This window comes from Molothrus aeneus, chromosome 23 (assembly GCF_037042795.1).
Source record: "Molothrus aeneus isolate 106 chromosome 23, BPBGC_Maene_1.0, whole genome shotgun sequence".
Taxonomy (NCBI): domain Eukaryota; kingdom Metazoa; phylum Chordata; class Aves; order Passeriformes; family Icteridae; genus Molothrus; species Molothrus aeneus.
The window spans coordinates 1243211-1263730 of record NC_089668.1 but is presented as its reverse complement, the minus strand read 5'-3'; the positions used below and the strand labels follow the sequence as shown (position 1 = coordinate 1263730).

The window sequence follows — 20520 nt, the reverse complement described above, 5'->3', positions numbered from 1 at the left end:
GGGCAAACATTGGCACTCCTGGCTCCCATCCTGTTCCCAGCCTCTGCTCTGGAACCCACAGCTCTCTGCTTTTAGTCTCTGACTAATGGGTGGGCATTAAAGGCAATTTTTAAAGTGGATTCCTCTTCATCTCCCTGTCCCTACAGTTAAATCCCAACCACCCAGCAGGATCCTGGCCCTGGCACGTTCACAGGCTCTAAAAGCTCAGGTTACTTTGGAAAAGCAGCTTTGCAAATGTAATTGTTGCTGAATAGAATTTGTTCAAGCATAGCTGTAAATCTTTCCCTAGCTCGTGTTCCATGACTGAAATTTTCCCTTGGCAAATTTTCCACCTGGATTTGGGCTTTGCTGCTTTCAAATCTGAACCTGATAAAAATACAGACCCTCAGCTTTTCCCAGTATAATTTTCTTGTACAGTTTTTTTACTTGTACAGGCTTCTGTTGATGTAAATAAATTTCTTATAAACAGTCCATGGAAAAGCAGGGTTGTTGTGGTAAATGCAAAATATCCCAACATGCAAATGAAAATACAGAATTATCTTGATAATGTTTGCTTTGTGGGCACAAACTTTGGAAGAAACAACAAATGCTGACAAGTAAAAGAAGAAAATGAAGCAGGCTTTTATGAGAAAAAAAAAAAGTAATTTCATAGTTTCTGCTGTCTTCAGAAGTGATTCAGCTGCAGAATGAGCCCTGTCAGCCTGGGCATCAGAGCCTTGTTTCCATGCTCATGAATAATTACTGATACAGATTCATTTTTACTAAATAATGGGTTTTATTTTTCCCTGAACAAATTTCATTGTTTTATAATCACTATTAAAACCTACACTTTTCAGTTCAAATGCAGATTATTTTCTAAACATGCCAGTAAAGCAGAGCAGCGTCTGGTGAGAAAACATGAAGCAAACCAGGATTTTCATAACACCACTGGAAAAACAATCATTAAAGCAGATACAATCACAAAGCACAATCCACTTCTGCAGTGCAAAGCTGTCACAAAAACAACTGATGCTGCCCTGGAGATCCTACAAAATCCAGCATAAACAGCAATTTATTGGCAGATAAACCCAACTCACCGGTGAAGGCTGCAGGGAGAGCCCCTGTCCCCAGGCAAGGCAAGGGACAAAGGAGGTTTCCTTGTCCTGCTGGTGACACGAGGATGACTGTCCCCAGAGGAATGCTGCCCATGTTGGAGTGCCCACCCTGCAGTCAAATATAGCCCTGCCAGCCCTCCCTGGACAATGGGGATGGCCCAGCTGGGGACACTCACTGCTCCTGCAGTGCCCACCCAGCGCCCCCTGCCCGGTCCCTGCCCTGGGACAGGTGCCTGCGAATCCACAGCACTGCCCTGTGCTCTGCTCCTTTGGGACACAGCTCACAGAGCATCTGAACTGGATTCGGGATATGTTAACCCTGTCCAGGAATGGCCTTGGGGTAACCTCGCCATTGCTGCCTGACAGAGGGAAGGCATTTGCTTTGACATCTCTTTAGGGAATGCCAGCTCCAGGCAAATCCTGGCAGTGTCTGATTGCAGCAGCAGCTCCAGCAGCTCAGGTTTTGGTGGGCTGGCACTGTTTTATTTCCTTTTTCCAGCAAACAAAGGCTTGGTGCCTCAGAGCAGGGGAGCTTTGTGTATCCAGCAGCCTGTGGTGGTGTCTGAGAGTTTGGGGCAGGGGCAGATTGCAGAGATTGCTGATTTTCCATTTATTTGAGGTGCTCCTGCAGTTCCAGAATTCAGGGAAAACCCTTCCCAGCAACGTGAGGAGCAGGTGATGTTCTTGAGGTGTGGGAATGAATTCCACCATCAAATCTGGCACAGCACCAGTAGGAGCCATTTCTAGGAACCTTGTTTGCTTCACCATCCAAACAAAGGTGAAACCCAGCAGGATCAGCACCACACTTCAGCTGTGAAGTCCCTTTGGTGGCTGAGTTTGTGACATTCCTAGGAGAGAATAAACAGGAGGGATGGGCTGGCGTGTCTGAAGCACTTTGGGGTGAGCTGAGCTGTCAAAGGGAAGGAGCACTCCCCTTTCGTTGGTTTTGAATCCATGGCCACTCCAGTGCTTCCCTGAATTTTGCATTATGAGAAGTAATGTGTAATTACAATCTATTCTGCTTAAAATCAACAATTTCTTTCATTTTGTCACATCAACCCTCTGTTACAAAATTTGTTTAATTTAGAGGGGCGGGCACTGATCTTTGGTCACTGTGAGCAGGGACAGGACTGAGGGAATGCCTGGAGCTGGCTCAGGGGGGTTTAGGTTGGATTTAGGGCAAGGTTCTGCCCCCAGAGGTGCTGGCACTGCCCAGGCTGCCCAGGGAATGGGCACAGCCCGAGGCTGCCAGAGCTCCAGGAGTGCTTGGACAATGCTCTAAGCACAAGTGGGGTTGTTGGGGTGTCTGTGCAGGGCCAGGAGTTGAATTTAATCATCCCTGTGGTCCCTTCCAGCTCAGGAAATTCTGAGATTCTGAGAGCTCTCCTTCATTCTGTCTCCAGAACCTGGAGCTTTCCTTTTGTCCCTTGTGTAAGATTTTCCTCCTAGAACTTGTTAAAAACTCACCAGTGATTTTTCATGGTGTTCCAACACCCTCCAGTGCCAAAAGAAAGGAACAAAAGGGAGGGGGAATGGGATCCTTGGCTTGCAGAGTGCTCAGGCCTGGGCAGGGATCCCTCGGGGCTGCTGGGGAGGGGGTGAGCAGCGCCAACTCCCAGATTTAGCGCGGAAGACAAAGAGCAGAGCTCTGCTCTAGGGTTACAGCTGCCACCTGCTGCTCTGCTGGCCTTGTGACAGCGGGGCTGCGGCGCTCACCTGTCACCGCTGGGACATGGGCAGGGACACGCACTCCCTGAGGCAAGGGGAGCTTTTATTGCCCAGTGTGGGATCTTTAGCTGCTCACAGTGACCCCGAGAAAAGTTCCAAAATCTCTTTTCCCAGCCTGGCGCTTGAAGAAGGAGTCAGGGCTCTTCATTTCTTGGTCTCAAGGTTGTTTATTGTTTCTTATCTATAAAATTCTTTCTCCAGCCCTGCCGAGGTCTGTCCAGCAGGGCAGTTCCAGGCACTCTGCCTGCCCCAGGGCAGGGTTATGTCTTTATTCTAAAAACTACATCTACAATGTTTACAATAACTTCCCAATACCCATCACCCATGTTAGACAGTGAGCTTCTACTCTAAACCAATCTGTCAGTGCCACCATCCCAGCAGGAGATGGAGGCCAAGAAGAAGAAGAAGGAGAAAGGCTGGACATGCCCAGTTCCCTCCATCTTGCCCCCTGAACCCCCATACCAAAAACCCCAAAATCTACTTTTCCACCCCGTGATAACTTCACTATTATTGTACTTAATTTGTCATGGCTTGCAGATCTTCATCTAAGGCTGGTAACTTGCTCCACAGGTCATAATCAAAACCACAGGGGCATTCTGGGCTCTGTGCCAGGGTCTCTGATCCCCCTGGCAGGGCTCTTGGCCATCCTGGGCAGCCAGAGGGATGTGCTGGGTTCCCACAGCCCAGAGCTCAGAGCTGGATTCAGAGAATGGCTGAAGAGGAGAGCACTGCTGGGCACACGTGGCTTGCATGGGGAGACCTTTGGAGCAATGTTGAAATCCTGCTGTTTGTCTGGAAATGTTCCTACCCAGGAGGAGATGGAGAAAAGGAGGTTCTGGAGCAGCTGTTTGACACAAATGGATCTGTTTGGTTCTGAGCAGGGTGACCGTGTTCACAGGGTCTGAGGATGAGGGAAGAGAGGAGGATCTGACTCCATGTTTCACAAGGCTGATTTATTATTTTATGGTATATATTATATTGAAACTATACTAAAAGAATAGAAGAAAGGATTTCATCAGAAGGCTGGCTAAGAATAGAAAAGGAAAGAATGATAACAAAGGCTTGTGGCTGACTGAGATAGTCTGGACAGCTGGGCTGTGATTGGCCATGAATTAGAAACAACCACATGAGCCCAATCCCAGATGCACCTGTTGCATCCCACAGCAGCAGATAGCCATTGGTTACATTTTGTTCCCGAGGCCTCTCAGCTTCTCAGGAGGAAGAATCCCCAGGAAAGGATTTTTCAGAAGATGGCAGTGAGGTCAGCAGGGATGACGTGTTCCTTGCTCCAATACAATTCAACAGCATCAACATTTCTTTCCAAGCTTTTCCAAAGAGAAGCAGCATGAGAAGGGATGATCTGTGTGTTAAATTTAGGAGGTGACTCATGAGACAAGAATCAATTTCCCTCAGCTCAGAACATCCAGGCCTCAAAAATCAATATTGACTAAGCCATGACGAAAGCAGGAAGTTGAGGATATTGCAGCAGGACAGGGCTCTCCTGCCTGTGATCTCTGGGCAGTGGAGCTGCTGGGAGGATGGGCTGGGGCTGCAATCATTCCTGCCTTTCGTTCAGGCAGGGGTAATGCAGCCCTGAAGGTGTTTAAGGGCCTGAAGGGGAGGTGGATGTCTCAGCTTGGGGACACTTTGCTTCTTTAGGCACCTCTGTGCATTCTAAAAATCCATTCCCAGGCTCTCCACCTGTCCTCCAGCAGGATGAGACATTTATTACAGTCTGGGCATGATCAGACCCCGTGGCAGGAGGGATTTGGAAAGGCTTTTAAAATAGAAAAGAACCTCATTTTAGCAGCAGATTCCAATGCTCTCCCAAGGGCCCCATCCCTTGCACACGACTCTGCCCATACTCATCCTCTGCTGGGGGTTGTGTTTCACAACACAACCCAAAATGTTGATTGTTCCCTGGGCAGCATCTCTGGAATGGTGTTGACACAAGATATGCAGCTCACAGGCAACTCTGAACAAGGTAATTGGCATCACTGCCTTTAAATGCCTCTCCAGGGGGGTTTAGTGGAAAAAAATGTTACCCCTGGTGTCTCCCAGTCCTTGGGAACAGCTCCAGGAGCTGCAGCATTTCTCTGTGTTGTTTTTTGGGGCACAGAGTACAGGAACCAGATCAAAGCACATTCCACAAAGCCTTTGGTGGTGAATGGAATGGAGGGAGCTCCCTGGGAATGTCCTGCTGGTCACTGCCCAAGCCATGCACCTATTTCAGTCTGTGATACCCTCACATTTCTTCAGCACACTTGGAATTTTGCCCTTTTGGCCTCACAGGGCTGTGGTCCTTCAGCAGTTGTTGGGGCTGGAGCTCAGGGCTGGACCTTGGCCTGTAAAGTTTCTAAGACTATTCCTTTAATCCTGGGTTGAATCATCAAAAATCTTCACTTCATGAGCCTATGGCTTATTTGCAAAATCACCCCAAAGCAAGTGGAATTTCACCTTTAGCCTCAGCTTTCCTGGGCTGAGAAAAGCCCCAAGTGCATTTGGAGTGGGAGCAGCTGAATTTTACCCCAGGTCAGATTGGTCTCTTTGAGTAAATACTTCCCCATACCAGTCAAACCTTGCTTATTTCTGTAAATGCTTTCACTTCCCTAAAACCAATGTCCTCAGACACGTTTTTTCCACCACAGCAGTGGAAATGAACAGGCTGAACTGTGCTTTCCTCTGAATGAAAAATAATCACCTCCTCTGGCCCCGGAATTAGAATTTACCTTCCTTTGGGTGGGGGTCCAAGTGCTCCAAGGATTTTGACTCCCAAAAAATGGTCATGGCAGCTCTGGAGGATGTGCCAGGAACGGGGAGCAGGGAGAGCTCCAGACCTCCCCGGGCTCCTCCATGGATCACTGGTGCATGGATTGGGATTGGGATAAACTGGGACTGAGGGCTGAACTGGGAGTGCTGCAATCCTCACATCCCTGCCTGCCTGGAGTGTGATCCCAGCCGCTCCATCCCTGGGGACCTCAGGGGAGGAAGAGAATGTGTGAATGTGCAGAGGAAGAAAGGAGCAGCAGCTGAGAAAGCTCAGAACTAGGGCAAGGCTGCATTAATCTGTGCTGAGATGAAAAAGGCTTTATCTTTGTACAGGTATTAAAAAAGGCTTTATCTTTGTACAAGTATTAAAAAGCACAGGGGACAGGGACAAATATCACAGAACTGCTGCATCAGGAGCTGTTACTCAGTTTCAATGACTCCTTTGGAGGCAAAGTCCATTCCAGGAAGGTGGAATATTCTTTTCCAAGTCATTTATCCAAGGATAGAACACCAGTAACTATTTACTTCTTTTACTGTAGCGTGGTACATGAAATACTTCTAGGTTTGCATACCTGAATTTCTTCAAAGGGAGTTACATCTATCTTAGGTGTTGGTAAAGAGCACATAGAGTTTGTGAATTTTGCTAAATTTTCAGTAAACTGAAGCTGGGATGGAAAATTGAATCTTCACTGATCTTTTAAAGTAATCCAATTCATAATCAATTTGAGAATATGCTAGAAATAAAGACCTGTTGTTTAAGTGCAAAGGTACAGCATGGCAGTGTAACAAGGAGCAGTTCTATCAGTAAGGGCACCAAATGGAGCAGTGTGACAATGGAGCAGTGTGACAATGGAGCAGTGTGACAATGGAACAGTGTGACAATGACAATGGAGCAGTGTGACAATGGAACAGTGTGACAATGGAGCAGTGTGACAATGGAACAGTGTGACAGCCCTGAGCTCTGTTCGTACAGCCAGGATCAGCTGTGGGTTTGCATTCCTTCTGGTCCATACAAGAAAACACCATCTGGATTTAAATACCATTAAGTCATCCTAATAAAGTTCCGTGCTCTCCTCATCCCACTGCACTTTCAGGTCCAAATCCTTGAAGAGCATGGTGAGAGGAGTGGCGCTGTCGCTGTCGCGGCCCGGGCTGCTGGCTGGGGACTCGCCGAGCTCTGTGCAGCCCGGCCCCTTCGCTGCTGGCAGCATTTGCGTGGCTGCGGTCGCCGGGAGCTGTGCTGGGGCCGCAGGGCGTGGGAAGGGCTCCGGCAGCTCCCAGCGCTCCCCGTGGCCCCCAGTCCGGAGCGAGAGCAGCAGAGGTGCCAGCAGCCCCTGCTGGGCAGCGTAGCCTGGGGCGGCTTTCCCCGCGGGCAGCGGCAGGGGCAGCGCTGCCTGCTGTCTGTAGCATCCTCCCTGCTCCAGCAAGGCCAGGGACAGCTGGGACAGCTCGGGATCCTCCAGCTCCTCGCTCTGCAGCAGCAGCGGGGTCTGCCCAGGGCTCCCCTGGATCACCACCGACTCCAGTCTGTCCCTGCTCTTCCACAGGGCCACCTTTGGCTGCTGCTCTTTGTAATCCCAGTGGCTGCAGCTCTTTCCCAGCACGTGGCTTCGGAGCTCTGCATCCTCAGAACGATCTGGAGAAGATTCCTTCAGCCTTTGCTCGGGCTGGGAGCTCCTGTCCGTGCCCTCCACGCACAGCCCGTAGGTCAGGGCCAGGCTGGAGCCGCCTGGGGCAGCAGCAATGCCCTGCTCAGCTTTCTGAGGAGTGTAGGCAGTGATGGGGGCTGGCATCTCCACCTGGCAGGGCTGAGGGGGCAGCTGCAGTGCTGGAACAGCCACCTGCTGCTGGTAGGGACAGGAGGGCCGTGCTGGCTCCAGGGACCAGTCCAAGTGTTGGCTCATCTGGGCCAGCTGCACTTCAGGGATGAAAGGGGAAGGTTTGGAGAAGCTGAGGGGCTTTATGATGTGCTCCACCGTCAGTGTGAGAGGCTGGAACGATGGAATCCCTCTGAAGTCCTGGTGGAGTAGATAAAAGAGCGCGAGTTATTCCCAAGAAGCTGTGACCTCGAGGGTTTGCTGTAGTTACTGTAGCATTGTCTTTGGAGAAGTGTCAGTAAAAGCCAGTAACAGCCACCAGGGATCTGCTCTGCTGACTAAAGAGCTCTGCTTTTTTTTCTTTTTTCTGCTGGAAAATGACCATTCACAGGAACACAGACATTTCTCAGTGTGTATTATCTGAGCAGCCTTGAAATATGAGGAAGAAAATCTCCTGCTTTCACTTTTGCAAGATTTGTCCTAAGCCCTGCAGCATGAAAGTAGCATGAAAATCCTTGAGCTCATCAGCATGAAACCCAATTCTTGCTGTGGGAGATGAGGGATAGGTGAGAATCCCAGGGTTTCAAGGGGAGCTGGGGATTTGGGATGCCTCAGGTTTAGCTGCCTAACCCGAGGGGCTCAGTTTGGGGCAGGTTCTGAGCACTTTAAAATACCAGTAACCTGCAGTGATTGCCTCGACCAAGCTCCTTAACCCTTTAAATGAAGGAGGGTGGGTTTAGATTGGATTCTGGGGAGAAATGTTTCACTCAGAGAGTGCTGAGGCCCTGGCACAGAGCAGCTCTGGCTGCTCCTGCATCCCCAGCAGTGTCCAAGGCCAGGCTGGACACTGGGGCTGGGAACACCTGGGACAGTGGCATGGACTAAATGACCTTGCCAGCCCCAGGCAGGGCTGATTCTGTGATCTGCAAGCTGAGCTCGATCCCTGAGCATTTGCAGCAGTGGCTGAGGGCACTCACCAGGGCCCTGGGCTGGGCACTGCGCTGTTTGATGTATTTGTAGCTCACATAAGCAGTGGCAGCAAAAACCAGCCCAGCACAGAAGGCCAAGGCCACCAGACAGTAGAGAATCCACGTCTTGTCTGGGGAAAGAACAAGTGGAAAAAGAGCTGGATTAGAAAAATGTCACAATTAGCTAGGTGATGTCACAGGTTTAGTCTCACAGGAATTAATTTTTAAATTGTTAAAATGTTCTGTGCTGAAAATCAATGCATTTTGTGTATGCAATATCCCAGCTGGACTTTCCAGCTTTCAGCAGAGTTAACAGCCTCACCTGCCAGTGTTTTGACCCAAAACACCTGAGGTTTGCTCCTTCTCTGGAGCAGGCAGATATAAACTGTCCCGTTGTATTCAGTGTCTGGGTCCAAGTTGGAAACTTCAAATTCTTTGTTGTGCTCATTCTTTGTCCACTGTTGAAAAGAAAGGTAAAATCTGTATTTGGGCAAGATGAAATTTTCTTCAATTCAGATTGCAAAATTCAGCATAAAATATTATTTACTAATGAGGTCTTACAGGGCTCTAATTATTCTGTGTGTATGGAACTCTGATTTTTTTCTGAATCATATTTATATGATTTTGCTTTCCATTATTGCTGTATTTAATTCTGCATTTCAGTTTCTTAAGACTTGAACTTCTTAAGTAATTTTTAGCCACCAATGGTTTTATTTTTTGCTACTTATACAGTACTCTTAGAAAGTCCTTTGGGTTTAAGAAGAAAGCTTAAAGTCCTGTTGTCCTGCAAGTCAAAGGCTCCAAGACTTTCCCTTGTACATCAGAAATCTCCCCCATCCTGTGTAAACTGAGATCCTTCCCCAGCTGATCTGAAATGGGATTTACAGCATCCCAGAGCCCGAGGCTGTGCTTTACCTGCTGCTGTGTCCTCTGGTTGAATATTGTCAGGTGATAATCCACAGCCCCAAATTTGCTGTAGATGTCCTCCACAGTGAGCGGCTGCTGGTCCTCCCCCCGCAGGGGCGTCAGGGGCGGCCGCACCAGGAACCTGATGGAGCGGGCGTGGGGGACGTGTTCCACCTGGGGGGCCCCTATGATGGCTGGAAAGGCACAACAGGCTCTGTCAGCCGTGCTGGCATCAGCTGATGTCAAACACAGCCCAGGCTCGCTGAAATGGCCTTTCTGTTTGTCCAAAAGGTGTCTGAGCTGTGTGAGCACGGCAGGAGTCAGGACACTGCAGACAGAGGTGGTTTGGGGTTCTTGTCCCCAGGAATTCTCATCCCAGGCTTTTCCAGCTCCATGTTCCCTGTCCCTGTGCAGGGTGTCCTCCTTTGTGTGTATGTGAAATCCCACCACAGGCACTCAGGTAGCAGCTGCCCAAATCCCAGTTCCCGTCCTACACCGGATTTACAGGGATTTGTGCCTGCACTGGTCTCTGGTGTAGGCACACACTACACCCAGCACTGCAAAGAGCTTTAAGTTCTCACAGCTTTTTTGGTGCAAAGATCTGAAGGCTCTACACAAGCATTGGCTGCTGATGCCACTTTGAATTATTCTTGGTGATTTTTCAGTGGGAAGTTTTAGCCACAGAGCCAATGAGGCCCCCAAGGGCTGCGTTCTGTCTGCAGTAGGGCTCACTTTGGGCTTGGGACACCAAGTACCCACTGGAATGGATGCTTATCCCAGTGTTCCCATTTCACAGCTGCTGGAACTCCCTGTCCCCAGGTTGCCCATGATGTCCCTCACTCATTTCTCTGTTCTCTCACCAGCAGCTCTCCCTCCCATCACACCAGGCCTTTCCTTTCTCTGACCCCCAGCTCCCAGCTGGGACCCTGCCCATTTCTCATTCACCTCCTTGCCCAAAACACCAAACCTCCAAAGTTTCACTCTGCCCCAGCAGCACAGAGCCTTGCAAGTCTGCACGGTGGGGAAATGCTGCCCTGCAGGGGCAGGAGCTTTGGGAGCTGGGACTCACTCTCCTTGCGGGGCTCGAAGCGCTCGGAGCGCACCCAGCTGGAGGAGCAGCCCCGCGCCCGCACCCGCCCGTAGAAATGCTCTGTGAAGTTCTCTGTCTCCCTGCTGAGGTTGCAGAAGAGCTGGGTGATGCTCTGGCACTCCTGCTTGGTGAGCCAGGATTTCTCTCCATACCTGAGAACAAAACAAGGATTTGGAGTGGTTTGGTTGGACAGCAGTGGAGGAAAATGGAATAGAGAGAAGGAAGTTGCTGAAGGCGTGACTAGCTCGGTAATGGAGCAAAGCAACCCAAGATGGAAAATATTTGCTTAAATGAGCATCATCCCCCACTTTGAATAATCCTGGAATATTCATAGGATTATATGAACCATTATATGAACCATAATACAGCAAAAACCATAAACAGCAAAATCACCTTTTCTCTCTTGGCCCTTCTCTCTCTGAGACCCCTAAGAACAGCCCAAAAGAAGCAAACTTCACATACTGTTTGTACTGGACATCAAACACAGTGCCAGGGGGAATATCTGCCTCTGTTTCCCATGTCAGGATGTTCTCAAAGTTTGTGGAAGAAAATGCTGCACGTTTCAGACATGATGATCTCTCTGTAGTCCCAATACCTGGAGGAGCAGAGAAACTGGTATTAAAAAACCTCTTCTGACATCTCAGCCCTCAGATGAAAATGGATCTTGTGGTATTTTGCTAAAGCTGGGCTGAAAAGAAGGAGCTTGAGCAGAACAAGACTTCAAACTGTGTTCACATCACACTCTTGCAGACAACTGACTCATCCCAAAGAAATCAGGAATTTATACAGAAAAGCCTCAAAAACACAAATCAGAAAGAGAATCCTGGAATTCTAGCTAGGTTTCTTTAAGAGCCTTTACATGGGTGGTAAAATAAGACCACTAATCTGTTTTCAAGCCCAGAATCAGGTCTGTGAATGTCTCTGCTTTCTGCCCCTGCTCAAGGAAGTGACATGCAGAGCTCAGTGTCACCTCCTGAAGATGTGGCTCTGTTCTCCTCTCGTGCTCCATGTTTTATTGGATGGAAAGTGCCTGTACAGTGTGACACCCAGTGTCTGGACTCTGGCCTGGGTGTGCCAGGGTGACAGCAAACAACTCAGCCCAGCTCCCTGCTTTCTGAGCCCTGCTGCTCTTCCCTTGGGGTCAGGAATGTCACCTGTCCCTGCAAACACGTCCCTGCACAGCAGGACCCCACCTTGGCCCCCCTGCAGCAAACTGGCTCTGGGCTGCTGCAGAAAAGTCCTCGAGGATTTTGTGTCTCTCTTACCAAGAGAAAACACAGTGCAAATCTTTCCCAAGGCTGATCCACAAGAGTTTCTAACTTCAGGATTTATAAACTCTGAATTCAGATTATGGGCAGACCCTCAAAGGTAAAGCATTTATACATTATTCAGCTCTGGGCTTGTGGCACTGATGAACACCTGGGGCATGTCAGGGCTTCAGCCTGCAGTGAACAATGGGAAAAATGGTGAAAAAGTGAGCAATTGAAAATAGCACAGATGGGCAAACTGAGCACTGGGATGGAGCTGCCTTGGACAAGATCACATTGAGCAGAGATTATAAATCCCAGCTGGATCCTCGCTCCAGGCTTTCCCCCATGGAGCAGAACTGAGTGTGAGCAGTTCAGTCTGCTGGCTGCATGGAGGAGGGTTAGGCAGAGGGGCACAGATCCCCTCTCAGCCCTGTATGTGGCATTTGGGCAGGAAGGTGGTGCAGAAATGGGCTGCTGGCTGCCCCAGATGTTGTCCTGACTTCATCTGCAGCTCCACATTTGCCTCTGCCCACCCCAGGCTCAGCAGGAGCAGCAGTGTGGCTATGGAGGAGTGGGATCCCCTCTCCGAGCACCCTGAAAACTGAGTCACAAGTACCCTGATCTTATCAGGAGTAGGAAATCTGTCTTCCCATATTTATCCATGCTGGAACACTTATGCAAAGCAGCATAACACAAGCACAGTCAAGTGTGGGCAGGGGAAAACCAGGATATTTTACAATGTGAAATACAGTCCTTGGGCTGAGGAGTTCCACAGGGTGAGATGGCAGACACAGCAGATGAATGGCACGGCTGAATGCTGAAAAGCTGGGGTCTGGAAAGAGCAGGTTTATCCTTCATTCACCCAGCAGTGAGCTTGCCACATCTGGAGTAGGATTCAATGGCTTTAGAGGGTAGATCTACATTAGATATCAGGGAGAAATTGTTTGGGGAGGTCCTGGCACGGGGTGCCCAGAGCAGCTGGGGCTGCCCCATCTCTGGCAGTGCCCAAGGCCAGGCTGGACAGGCTTGGAGCAGCCTGGGACAGGGGAAGGGGTCCCTGCCATGGCAGGGGTGGGATGAGATGAGCTTTAAGTCCCTTCCAACCCAACCACTCTACGATGACTCCCTCACTTTAAGATTCCATTATTTGTTTGTACCTCCTTTAAAATCAGGACTGTTGGTGTATTCATTTGTGCCTTTGCTGAAGACATGAGGAGACTGATCCAAAGCCCCCTGACACCAGGGAATGTCCTTCACTGCTGCAGGATTTGGGTCCTAGCACAGTGACAAACCCTTTGAAGTGACTGAATCTTCCCCTCTCCCTACTAATCCCTTAAGTGCCGAGCATACCAGCCACACATGGGAGTTACTACAAGGAGAGAGAAGAGAACTGAGAAGAAAACTCAGACAGCAGCTCATTCTCCAGGTGATAATTCAGGAAACAGGAGTGAAGTGCAGAGTCCAGTATCAAACAGAATCCCACAACCAGCGACAGCAGAGGAGAGCTCAGGACTTACCCAGCACTGAAACTCCAGCCAGGACGAGCAGAAATCCCTTCATGAATGACTCTGCAGGCTGGGCTGTGAGAGCAGGCAGCTGCTCCTGTGTGCAGGTGAATCACCTTTTGGCTGAATTCTCTCTTGCCAGGCCAGGTTGGATTTGTTGCTCAGTAACAGAGCAAAGCAGAGCTCCTGTCCTGCCTTCCCTGGCTCTGGGCTGCCCGGAGCCCTGCGCATGTGTGACACTGCAGAGTGACAGCAGGAGCACTTCTCTCCTCCAGTGCACACCTGACTGTACAAAGGTGCACGAGCCAGAGGCTGAGAAAATCCCCAGCTCCTGAAAAAGAGCCAAATACCTTTTTGCTGAGAGCTTCCTGCCTGAAAGCCCTCCCTGAGGTTCCTGGGGTTTGAGGTTTGCTTTTCTGGTCGAGTAACTTGAGCTTGTTACAACTCTAGACATTAAAACTCAGAGCTGTGCACCTGGTTGGTTCAATACCTGCTGCAAGCAGTGCACCTGTTTCCTCCAAAAGTACTCCTGAATACTTTCTTACAATGAAAGTCAACCAGAGCACTGGGGTTTTTCACCTGATGTGGGCAAGAGGTAGAAGAGTGGTGGCCTTTCCACAGGAGGAGCAGCTGCTGTCCCACAGCTTTTGGCAGGGACTATTGTACACCTACAATGTTTATTTTTGTGGCTGTTGTACAGTGTAAAGTCCTGTTACTGAATCCACGTGATAAGACCCGGGAGTTTGTATGGACAGGAAGAAAGGGATACAGTCCCTTTTCCACAACGTGTGCAGCTTTTAGGGCGTTGTTATGTTTTCAAAATACAAACCCTGCGTGCTTCTGAACGCTGATTTCACTGCTCCATCCTTGTGGCCAAACATGTGATGGAATTCACAAACCCCTTCTGCTTCCCTCCTCATCTGTGGATTTCCTGATGCTGTTTCTGTTCCCTGCCCTGCCTGGGTGTGGGAGGGCTCTGTGCCTGCAGCCCTGCCATGGGGCATCGCTGGCATTTTGTCTTTCTCAGCTCACCTGGACAAAGGCAGAGGCCTCAGGTTTGTTAGAGCAGACACACCTATCCACCAGTGTCTAATTAAGCACAACTGTTTGTCAGGGTGTTTCCTGAACAGCCTGATAAAAGTATTTCTGTTTTCCCTTCCCTCACATCACTGCCTCACACTCCTGCTGGGTGATGGGGCAGAGCTGAGGGACCTTGGTGTGCACCTGAGCCTTCAGTTCTGACAATAGAACTTCAAACTTTACTTCTGCCCTTATTTCTAGCAAGGTGTCTCCTTTTGAACAGCCCAGGACACACCTCTCTGAATCTTTGGGGACCTGAAGATGTCCAAAACTCGACTTTCAAGTTTAAAATTAGGGTTTTATCTTCCAAATTCTCTCAAACTTTTGATTTCCTCCCGGTGTGTGGGGACTGCAGCAAACCTGGTGAGTGCTGGGCATGAACCCTCCATGTGTGGATGTGGCCCTGGGGACAGGGTGGGTTCCCAGTTGGACTCGATGATCCCCAAGGTGTTTTCCTAAGGAAATGATTCCCTGATGCTGTGATAACAGCTGGAGCAGCTGCTCTGGGAGAGGAGCACTGTGCTCTGGCCAGGACTGACCCTTGTGCAGAGGAAAGCAGCTCTCAAGCCCTGCTGAAAGGAAATGAAGAGTTGGATGCTGCCATCACCTGGCCTGCAGCCTGTCCCTCTGCCCCCTGGACAGGGCAAGAACTGATCCCAGGCTGAGTTTGCAGAGCTGGGACATGTCAAAAGCATTCTGTAGACATTACTCAACTGCAGAGCTTCCTGTAAATCAAAGCCTGGGGGGTTTTCCTGGATTGCACAAGAAATTGGGTGGTGATTATGTGTGCATCATCTGTGTCTTTCCAAATGAACTGGAGGGATAACAATGCAGGATGAACCCAAGGACACTGCAGAGGGCAGAGGAATAGTCCAGCTGGTGAATCCTTCCCCCACCTCTCCTTTGGACTTCATTCAGGACCTCAATGAGAACATCTTGCTGCAAAGCAGTTCCCACTCCCTCCTACCACCCCTCACTTCTTTTTTTCTGCTTCTCAAAAGATTTCAGCTTTCATACCCTCCATCAACAGCCTCCCCTCATCTGAGCCCTCTCCCTGAGTGCAGAGAATGGCTGGGGAGTGTTTTCCTCTTTCTTTTACTGCTTTGCTTTCCTGTGAGCCCTTTACACAAAGGCTCCTTTTGATACTGGAGTATAAAATGCTTTCACAAGGACATGAGGTGATGGGACAAAGGTGATGGCTGTAAACTGCCAGAGGGGAGATCTAGATTAGATACTGGACTGAAATCCTTCCCTTTGAGGGTGGGCAGGCCCTGGCACAGGGTGCCCAGAGCAGCTGGGGCTGCCCCTGGAGCCCTGGCAGTGCCAGGGACAGGCTTGGAGCCACCTGGGACAGTGGGAGGTGTCCCTGCCATGGCAGGGGTGCAGTGGGATGAACTTCAGGATCCCTTCCCACCAAACCATTCTGTGATTCTTTGTTCAGTAGTGACCAAAGTGACCTGGCTGGGAAGTCTCAGAATCCCACCCCAGCCCAGGATGGGGTCCTGTTTTAGAGGTAATTTTTTTTCAGGATGAGCTGCAGTCCCCCTTTGTAGCTCTGGAAAACAAAACCACGTACACATGGAGATTTATATCAAAATATCATTGCTCTCAGACATTCTGCACAGCAGAAGGAATTTCAACTTCAATAAATATAAAATAAAAATAAATAAACAAGCATGCTGCACACTTTGGCTTTGGTTCCCTCTGTTGGAACACAGAAGGTGATTTCTGCAGGATGAGGTGGAGAACTCTTCATGCCACAAAAACCACATCTTGCTGAATGTCTCTGTAAGGAACTTCCACTCAAGCTCTGGACTTAAAGGAAGCAAAAGTGACACAAAGCAGTTCAAGATCTGCTCCAAATCCACGTGCAGGCACAACACTGCATTTTCTGGCCCTTGTTGTGAGGTGAGCCCCAGGCAGTGCCTGTTGGCTGGGTGGCCCCTCAGAGATGTCCCTGCCTCCCTCAGCCCTGGCTGAGCACCTTTTCAGAGGGACAGTGGCAGTACAGAGGTGACTTAGCAATAAAATGCACCTTTGTGTCCCTAAAGCCATTGCCTTGATAGGCCAGATATCAGTTTTTGTCTTTGTTCAAGGATCCTTGCTCGGATATCTGGAGCTCTCCAGGATTTCCAGGCACTCCCCAGACCTGCTGGGCTCTTCAGATCCTTCCCAAGTAATGTGAGTGCTCGTAGCCTGGGAATTGCAGCTTTGGATCACCTTTTCCCTTTGTAACTGAAGTCCCCAAAGCATCACTGAGCACTGTGGACTCGGGAGGGGTCCCTTCTGTGAAGCTGTCACTGCCACAGTCACTGGCAATGCCTTCATCCTCCGCCAGCTGCAGTGTCCACAGGGGGATGAGCAGCTGCCTGCTGGGATCCTCCTGGAGCTGCAGATCGAGGATGCATTTCTGGTAACCCCTGCAGGAATGAGGAGCCTTCCTGGGGTTCAGCTCGTGGGCTTCAGCACCAATCCCCCCCAGCAGGGGGTGAAGGGGGCTCATTCCCAGCCTCTCCTCCCTGTGTCCATCGTCCTGGCCCTGCTCTGGGGCACCTGGGAATGTCACCTCAGTGAGGGAGATCCTTTCCAAGGAGGAGCAGAGATACAGGGAGGGCTCCTCGTTAGCCTGGGACCCCGAGGTGTCCCCCTCACCCTTCCTCTCTGCAAAGAGGGTGAAACCCAGGGCTCTGAGGTCAAGCACAGATGCCACAGAGGGATCTCCAGATCCTGAATCCAGGCTGCTTCCCCCCAGAGCTGCTGGGCATGGCTGAGAGCTGAGACCTCTCTTTGGATACCGAGGCATTTCACGGTATGGGATCAAAGTGCTGCTGTCTTCCTCCTCCTCATCCTCTGACCACGATGATGACAGTGATGATGATGATGGGAAAGAAGCCATCCATAGCAGCTGGTGTCCTCCTAAAGCTCTGTTTGTCCTCCTTTGAGGCACTGGCTTCTCTGAGCAGCTCAGATTGTCACTGCAGAATTCCTTTTCACCGAGCTCCACGTGGAAGGTTGGTCCAGCAGCTTTAAATTGAGAGAAATCCTACCAGGGAGAAGGAATCAAACAGTGAGCCTGTGATGCTTCCAAAAGAAAAATCTGGATGTCAGAAAGGTTATTTCAAAAATGGGAATTACAAATGTAAAACTGAGAAGTGCAGAACCCCCCACTCCTCCCCAGTTACCCTCTGAAAACCAGCAAGACTCTGGCTCAGGAGGGGACCTCAGAATTCGGGCCATACCAAAACCTGAGGCATCTTCCTTTGCTTGGCCTCCTGTTTCACCAGGCAGCAGATGAAGGGACTGGCCACAAAGATGGGGAGGACAAACAGAGGGATCACAACCAGAAGTGGGAACTTCCACTGTGCTGATGAAAAAGACAGAAATAATCTCTTGTGAGTGGTAATTTTATAGGAATTATGGGCTCTACACTGACATACAATACTCAGAGTTTACAGAAAACATTTCAGGCTTTTTAAAATGAAACTGTTTCTACAGAAAGCAGGAACCACTCACCAGAAAATCCAACCAGTCCCTTTAACAGGAAGTTGTTTTTTTTTGTGGTGAAAACCTGATTTTAGTGGAAATCTTTGCCTTGCCCTCATCCCACTGAATGTCTCCCACATCCTTTCCTGAGAAGGGCCATACCTTTGTGGTTTAACAGCACACACACAGGCTGGGAGAATTCACTGTGCTTCAAGTCGATGCTTTCATAGAGAGCCCTGGCACTGAAGCAGTAATTGCCTCTGAGGGCAGTGGTGTTGATGGTCACTGTGTCCTTCCTGAAGTAACCCTCATATTTCTTCTGCTGAGAGACAAAGCAGAGGGTTGAGAGGTGATTCTTTCACTTTTGGGGTGATGTTTCTGTATCACCTCAGCCCATGGATCCCTTGTGTGACCCCATGTCTGACATCTCCCCCAGGGCCGATGGATCCAGGTGGGGATTGCAGCAGTGCTGGGCTCTGCTCTGCCAGGGAATGCTGCCAGTGGCACCTGCATTGGTTGTTTTAAACCTCAGGCCTTCAGACTGACTGTAGTGTAGCCTCCCCTTCCTGATAAAAACAGGGAACTACCAAAAAAATAAGGATGCATACACACACTTCTACTTTTTGTCTCTGGCTTTGGTTAGCTCGGGTTTGGCTGGTTCATTTCCTCCAGGCCCTGGATCCAGTCCCTCTCTCTCTGCCCAGACTTTGAAGCTTTTTCAGTTCCTCAGTTTCATCTAAAAAGAGCCACTTGTACTGACCTTGTCTTCAGATCCTGCTTCCCAGAGGTTCAAGTCATATTTCCAGGTGAGGTTCTCCACACAGGTGGGCAGAGGGAAGGAGGCACTGACAAGGATGGAATTGTCCCTGACCTTCAGGGTCAGCACAGGGGGAGCCAGTTCCACTGCAATGGAGGGAGCAGCAGTGAGAGTGGGGCTGGCTTGGCTCTTACCTTCCTGCAGTGATGGCTGGGCCTCACTTCCAGCTGTTATCTTGTGATAAGAGGGAAGCAAAGGACACCTCTTTATCTAAAATACCCCAGAGAGCCCTGGGACAGTGTTCACAGCCACAGAGGACACCTCTTTAACTAAAACACCCTTGGAGCCACTTTGCTCAGCTGATGAACAAATTCTGACACTTGCTACAAAATTCATCCTCAATGATCCCAGCCCCTTACTGCTCCTGCTCACTCAAGTCTCTGCCAGCCCTAAGGCTCCTGGCTGGCTGTGGGGTGTGGTCTGTGTGTCTGTGGGAATTCCTTCCATCCAGGCTGTCACCTGGCAGGCACTCACCATCTGAGTAGTAATCCTTGAACTGGGATTTCACCCAGGGCGACTGGGACCGGCCCCAAACCGCCTTCACCCGGGCCCGGACCTTAACGTAGAGGTTGGAGAGGGCACAAGTCAGATTGCAGGAGGACCTGGGGATGTTTCTGCAGTGAGGAACCTTCCTCCATTTGTCCAGGCGATCCTGGCTGGAAGGAACAGCCACACCAAAATGTGAAACACGTTCTGCTGGGATTTACAGAGCAAGAGAAGGAGGGGTTTGGGAGGGTGGGGAGCAAGGGGGGCTCAGAGTTTGGAACGTTTCCCACGTGGATGATGTTTTCTTTTGGTGGAAGGTCACTGATGATTAGGACACTCATTAATCAGGAGAGATGCCCAGTGGTTGTCCCTGTGCCACCCCTTTGATCAGACACGGTTTGGAGCTCTTACCTTTCATACCTCACAGTGTAGGTCACATCTGGGGGAGAGCCTTCCCCTGGAGCCCAGGTCAAAATCATGGCAAAATCCTTGGACAGCAGGGTCACATTTTGAGGAGGGAGAAGTTGAACATGACCTGGTCAAGAGGGAAAATTATGTGAATGATTCAAAAGTATCTTTGGGGACAGGAAGTACCATTTGGTTCTCACTAAGGTGGTGTCAATATCTGAGGCTGAGCCTTTCATTAAAGGCTGGAAATTGGCTCTGGCAGCAGATGTGGTGCAATGTTTTCCTTGTCTCTCATAAAGCATCTTCATCTCAACAGCTTTTAGAATTAGGACTCAATTTAGAATTGTTTCTATGAACAATATGTTTTATAATTTCCAATTGCTTTCCCTGTGCTCTCACTGCATTTCAGTGATTTACAACCCACAAACTCTGCCTGACTCCCTGGACAGGGCAGACACGGCTGTCCCACGCTTCTCATACAATCCCAATCCTCCAAGGGCAGATCCTACCAGGAGTTCAGAGCTGCAGGTTTGGCCTGTATATTTTCCTGCCCCTCTTTTTTCCAGCAGATCACCATGTCCATCACTAGCCCTCAGTAGGACACCTCCCACAGACAGATTTTAAACTGTCACTTCTTTACCACGGAATATTTCACTTTATGTGAGTCATTCCCATTTAAACTGATCCAAACTTCTCCCTCCTCCTACCAACAAAGCCATATAATGAAGAGTAACACTCAGGTGTTCACATACCTCGAGCCTGCTGCAGGAGACACAGAGCCACCAGGGCTCCCACTCTCCAGCCACACAGGACAGAGCAGAGCTTCCCATTTGTCATCAACGCTTTTCCTTGATCCATTCTCATCGTGTTTCCTGTGTGAATTCCAGAGGATTGAGGAGCCCAGGAGCTGCACACATGCGCCCTGCCCCTCTTCCTGGTACAGCCCTGCACGTGTGCCTGGCAGAGGAGCAGGTGAGAGAGGCTTTTGGAGGACAGCAAAGGTGAAACTTGCAGCACTGCACCCTCCAGTGAGCCCTGGCACAGGGGAAGAGCTGCCTCATCTTGTGAGACACCTCAGTAAAACTCTGACCTTTGGTACTTACCTGTGGCTGTGAAATA

At 49.8% G+C, this 20520-nt stretch overlaps 2 protein-coding genes across 2 annotated transcripts; both read right to left on the bottom strand.

Moving 5' to 3' along the window:
* Nucleotides 1–6643: 6643 nt before the first annotated feature.
* On the bottom strand, nucleotides 6644–13182 carry IL22RA1 (interleukin 22 receptor subunit alpha 1). The gene is made up of 7 exons (XM_066565026.1): nucleotides 13140–13182; nucleotides 10835–10967; nucleotides 10352–10524; nucleotides 9292–9476; nucleotides 8699–8834; nucleotides 8386–8507; nucleotides 6644–7609 (listed from the first exon to the last, which is right to left on the bottom strand). Exons 1-7 carry the CDS (start codon nucleotides 13180–13182, stop codon nucleotides 6644–6646), a joined length of 1758 nt encoding a protein of 585 aa, XP_066421123.1.
* Nucleotides 13183–16368: 3186 nt separating this feature from the next.
* On the bottom strand, nucleotides 16369–20265 carry IFNLR1 (interferon lambda receptor 1). The gene is made up of 7 exons (XM_066564999.1): nucleotides 20154–20265; nucleotides 19405–19528; nucleotides 18982–19163; nucleotides 18451–18593; nucleotides 17853–18009; nucleotides 17447–17571; nucleotides 16369–17250 (listed from the first exon to the last, which is right to left on the bottom strand). The coding sequence occupies exons 1-7, from the start codon at nucleotides 20263–20265 to the stop codon at nucleotides 16369–16371; spliced, it is 1725 nt and encodes a 574-aa protein (XP_066421096.1).
* Between the last annotated feature and the right edge of the window lie 255 nt (nucleotides 20266–20520).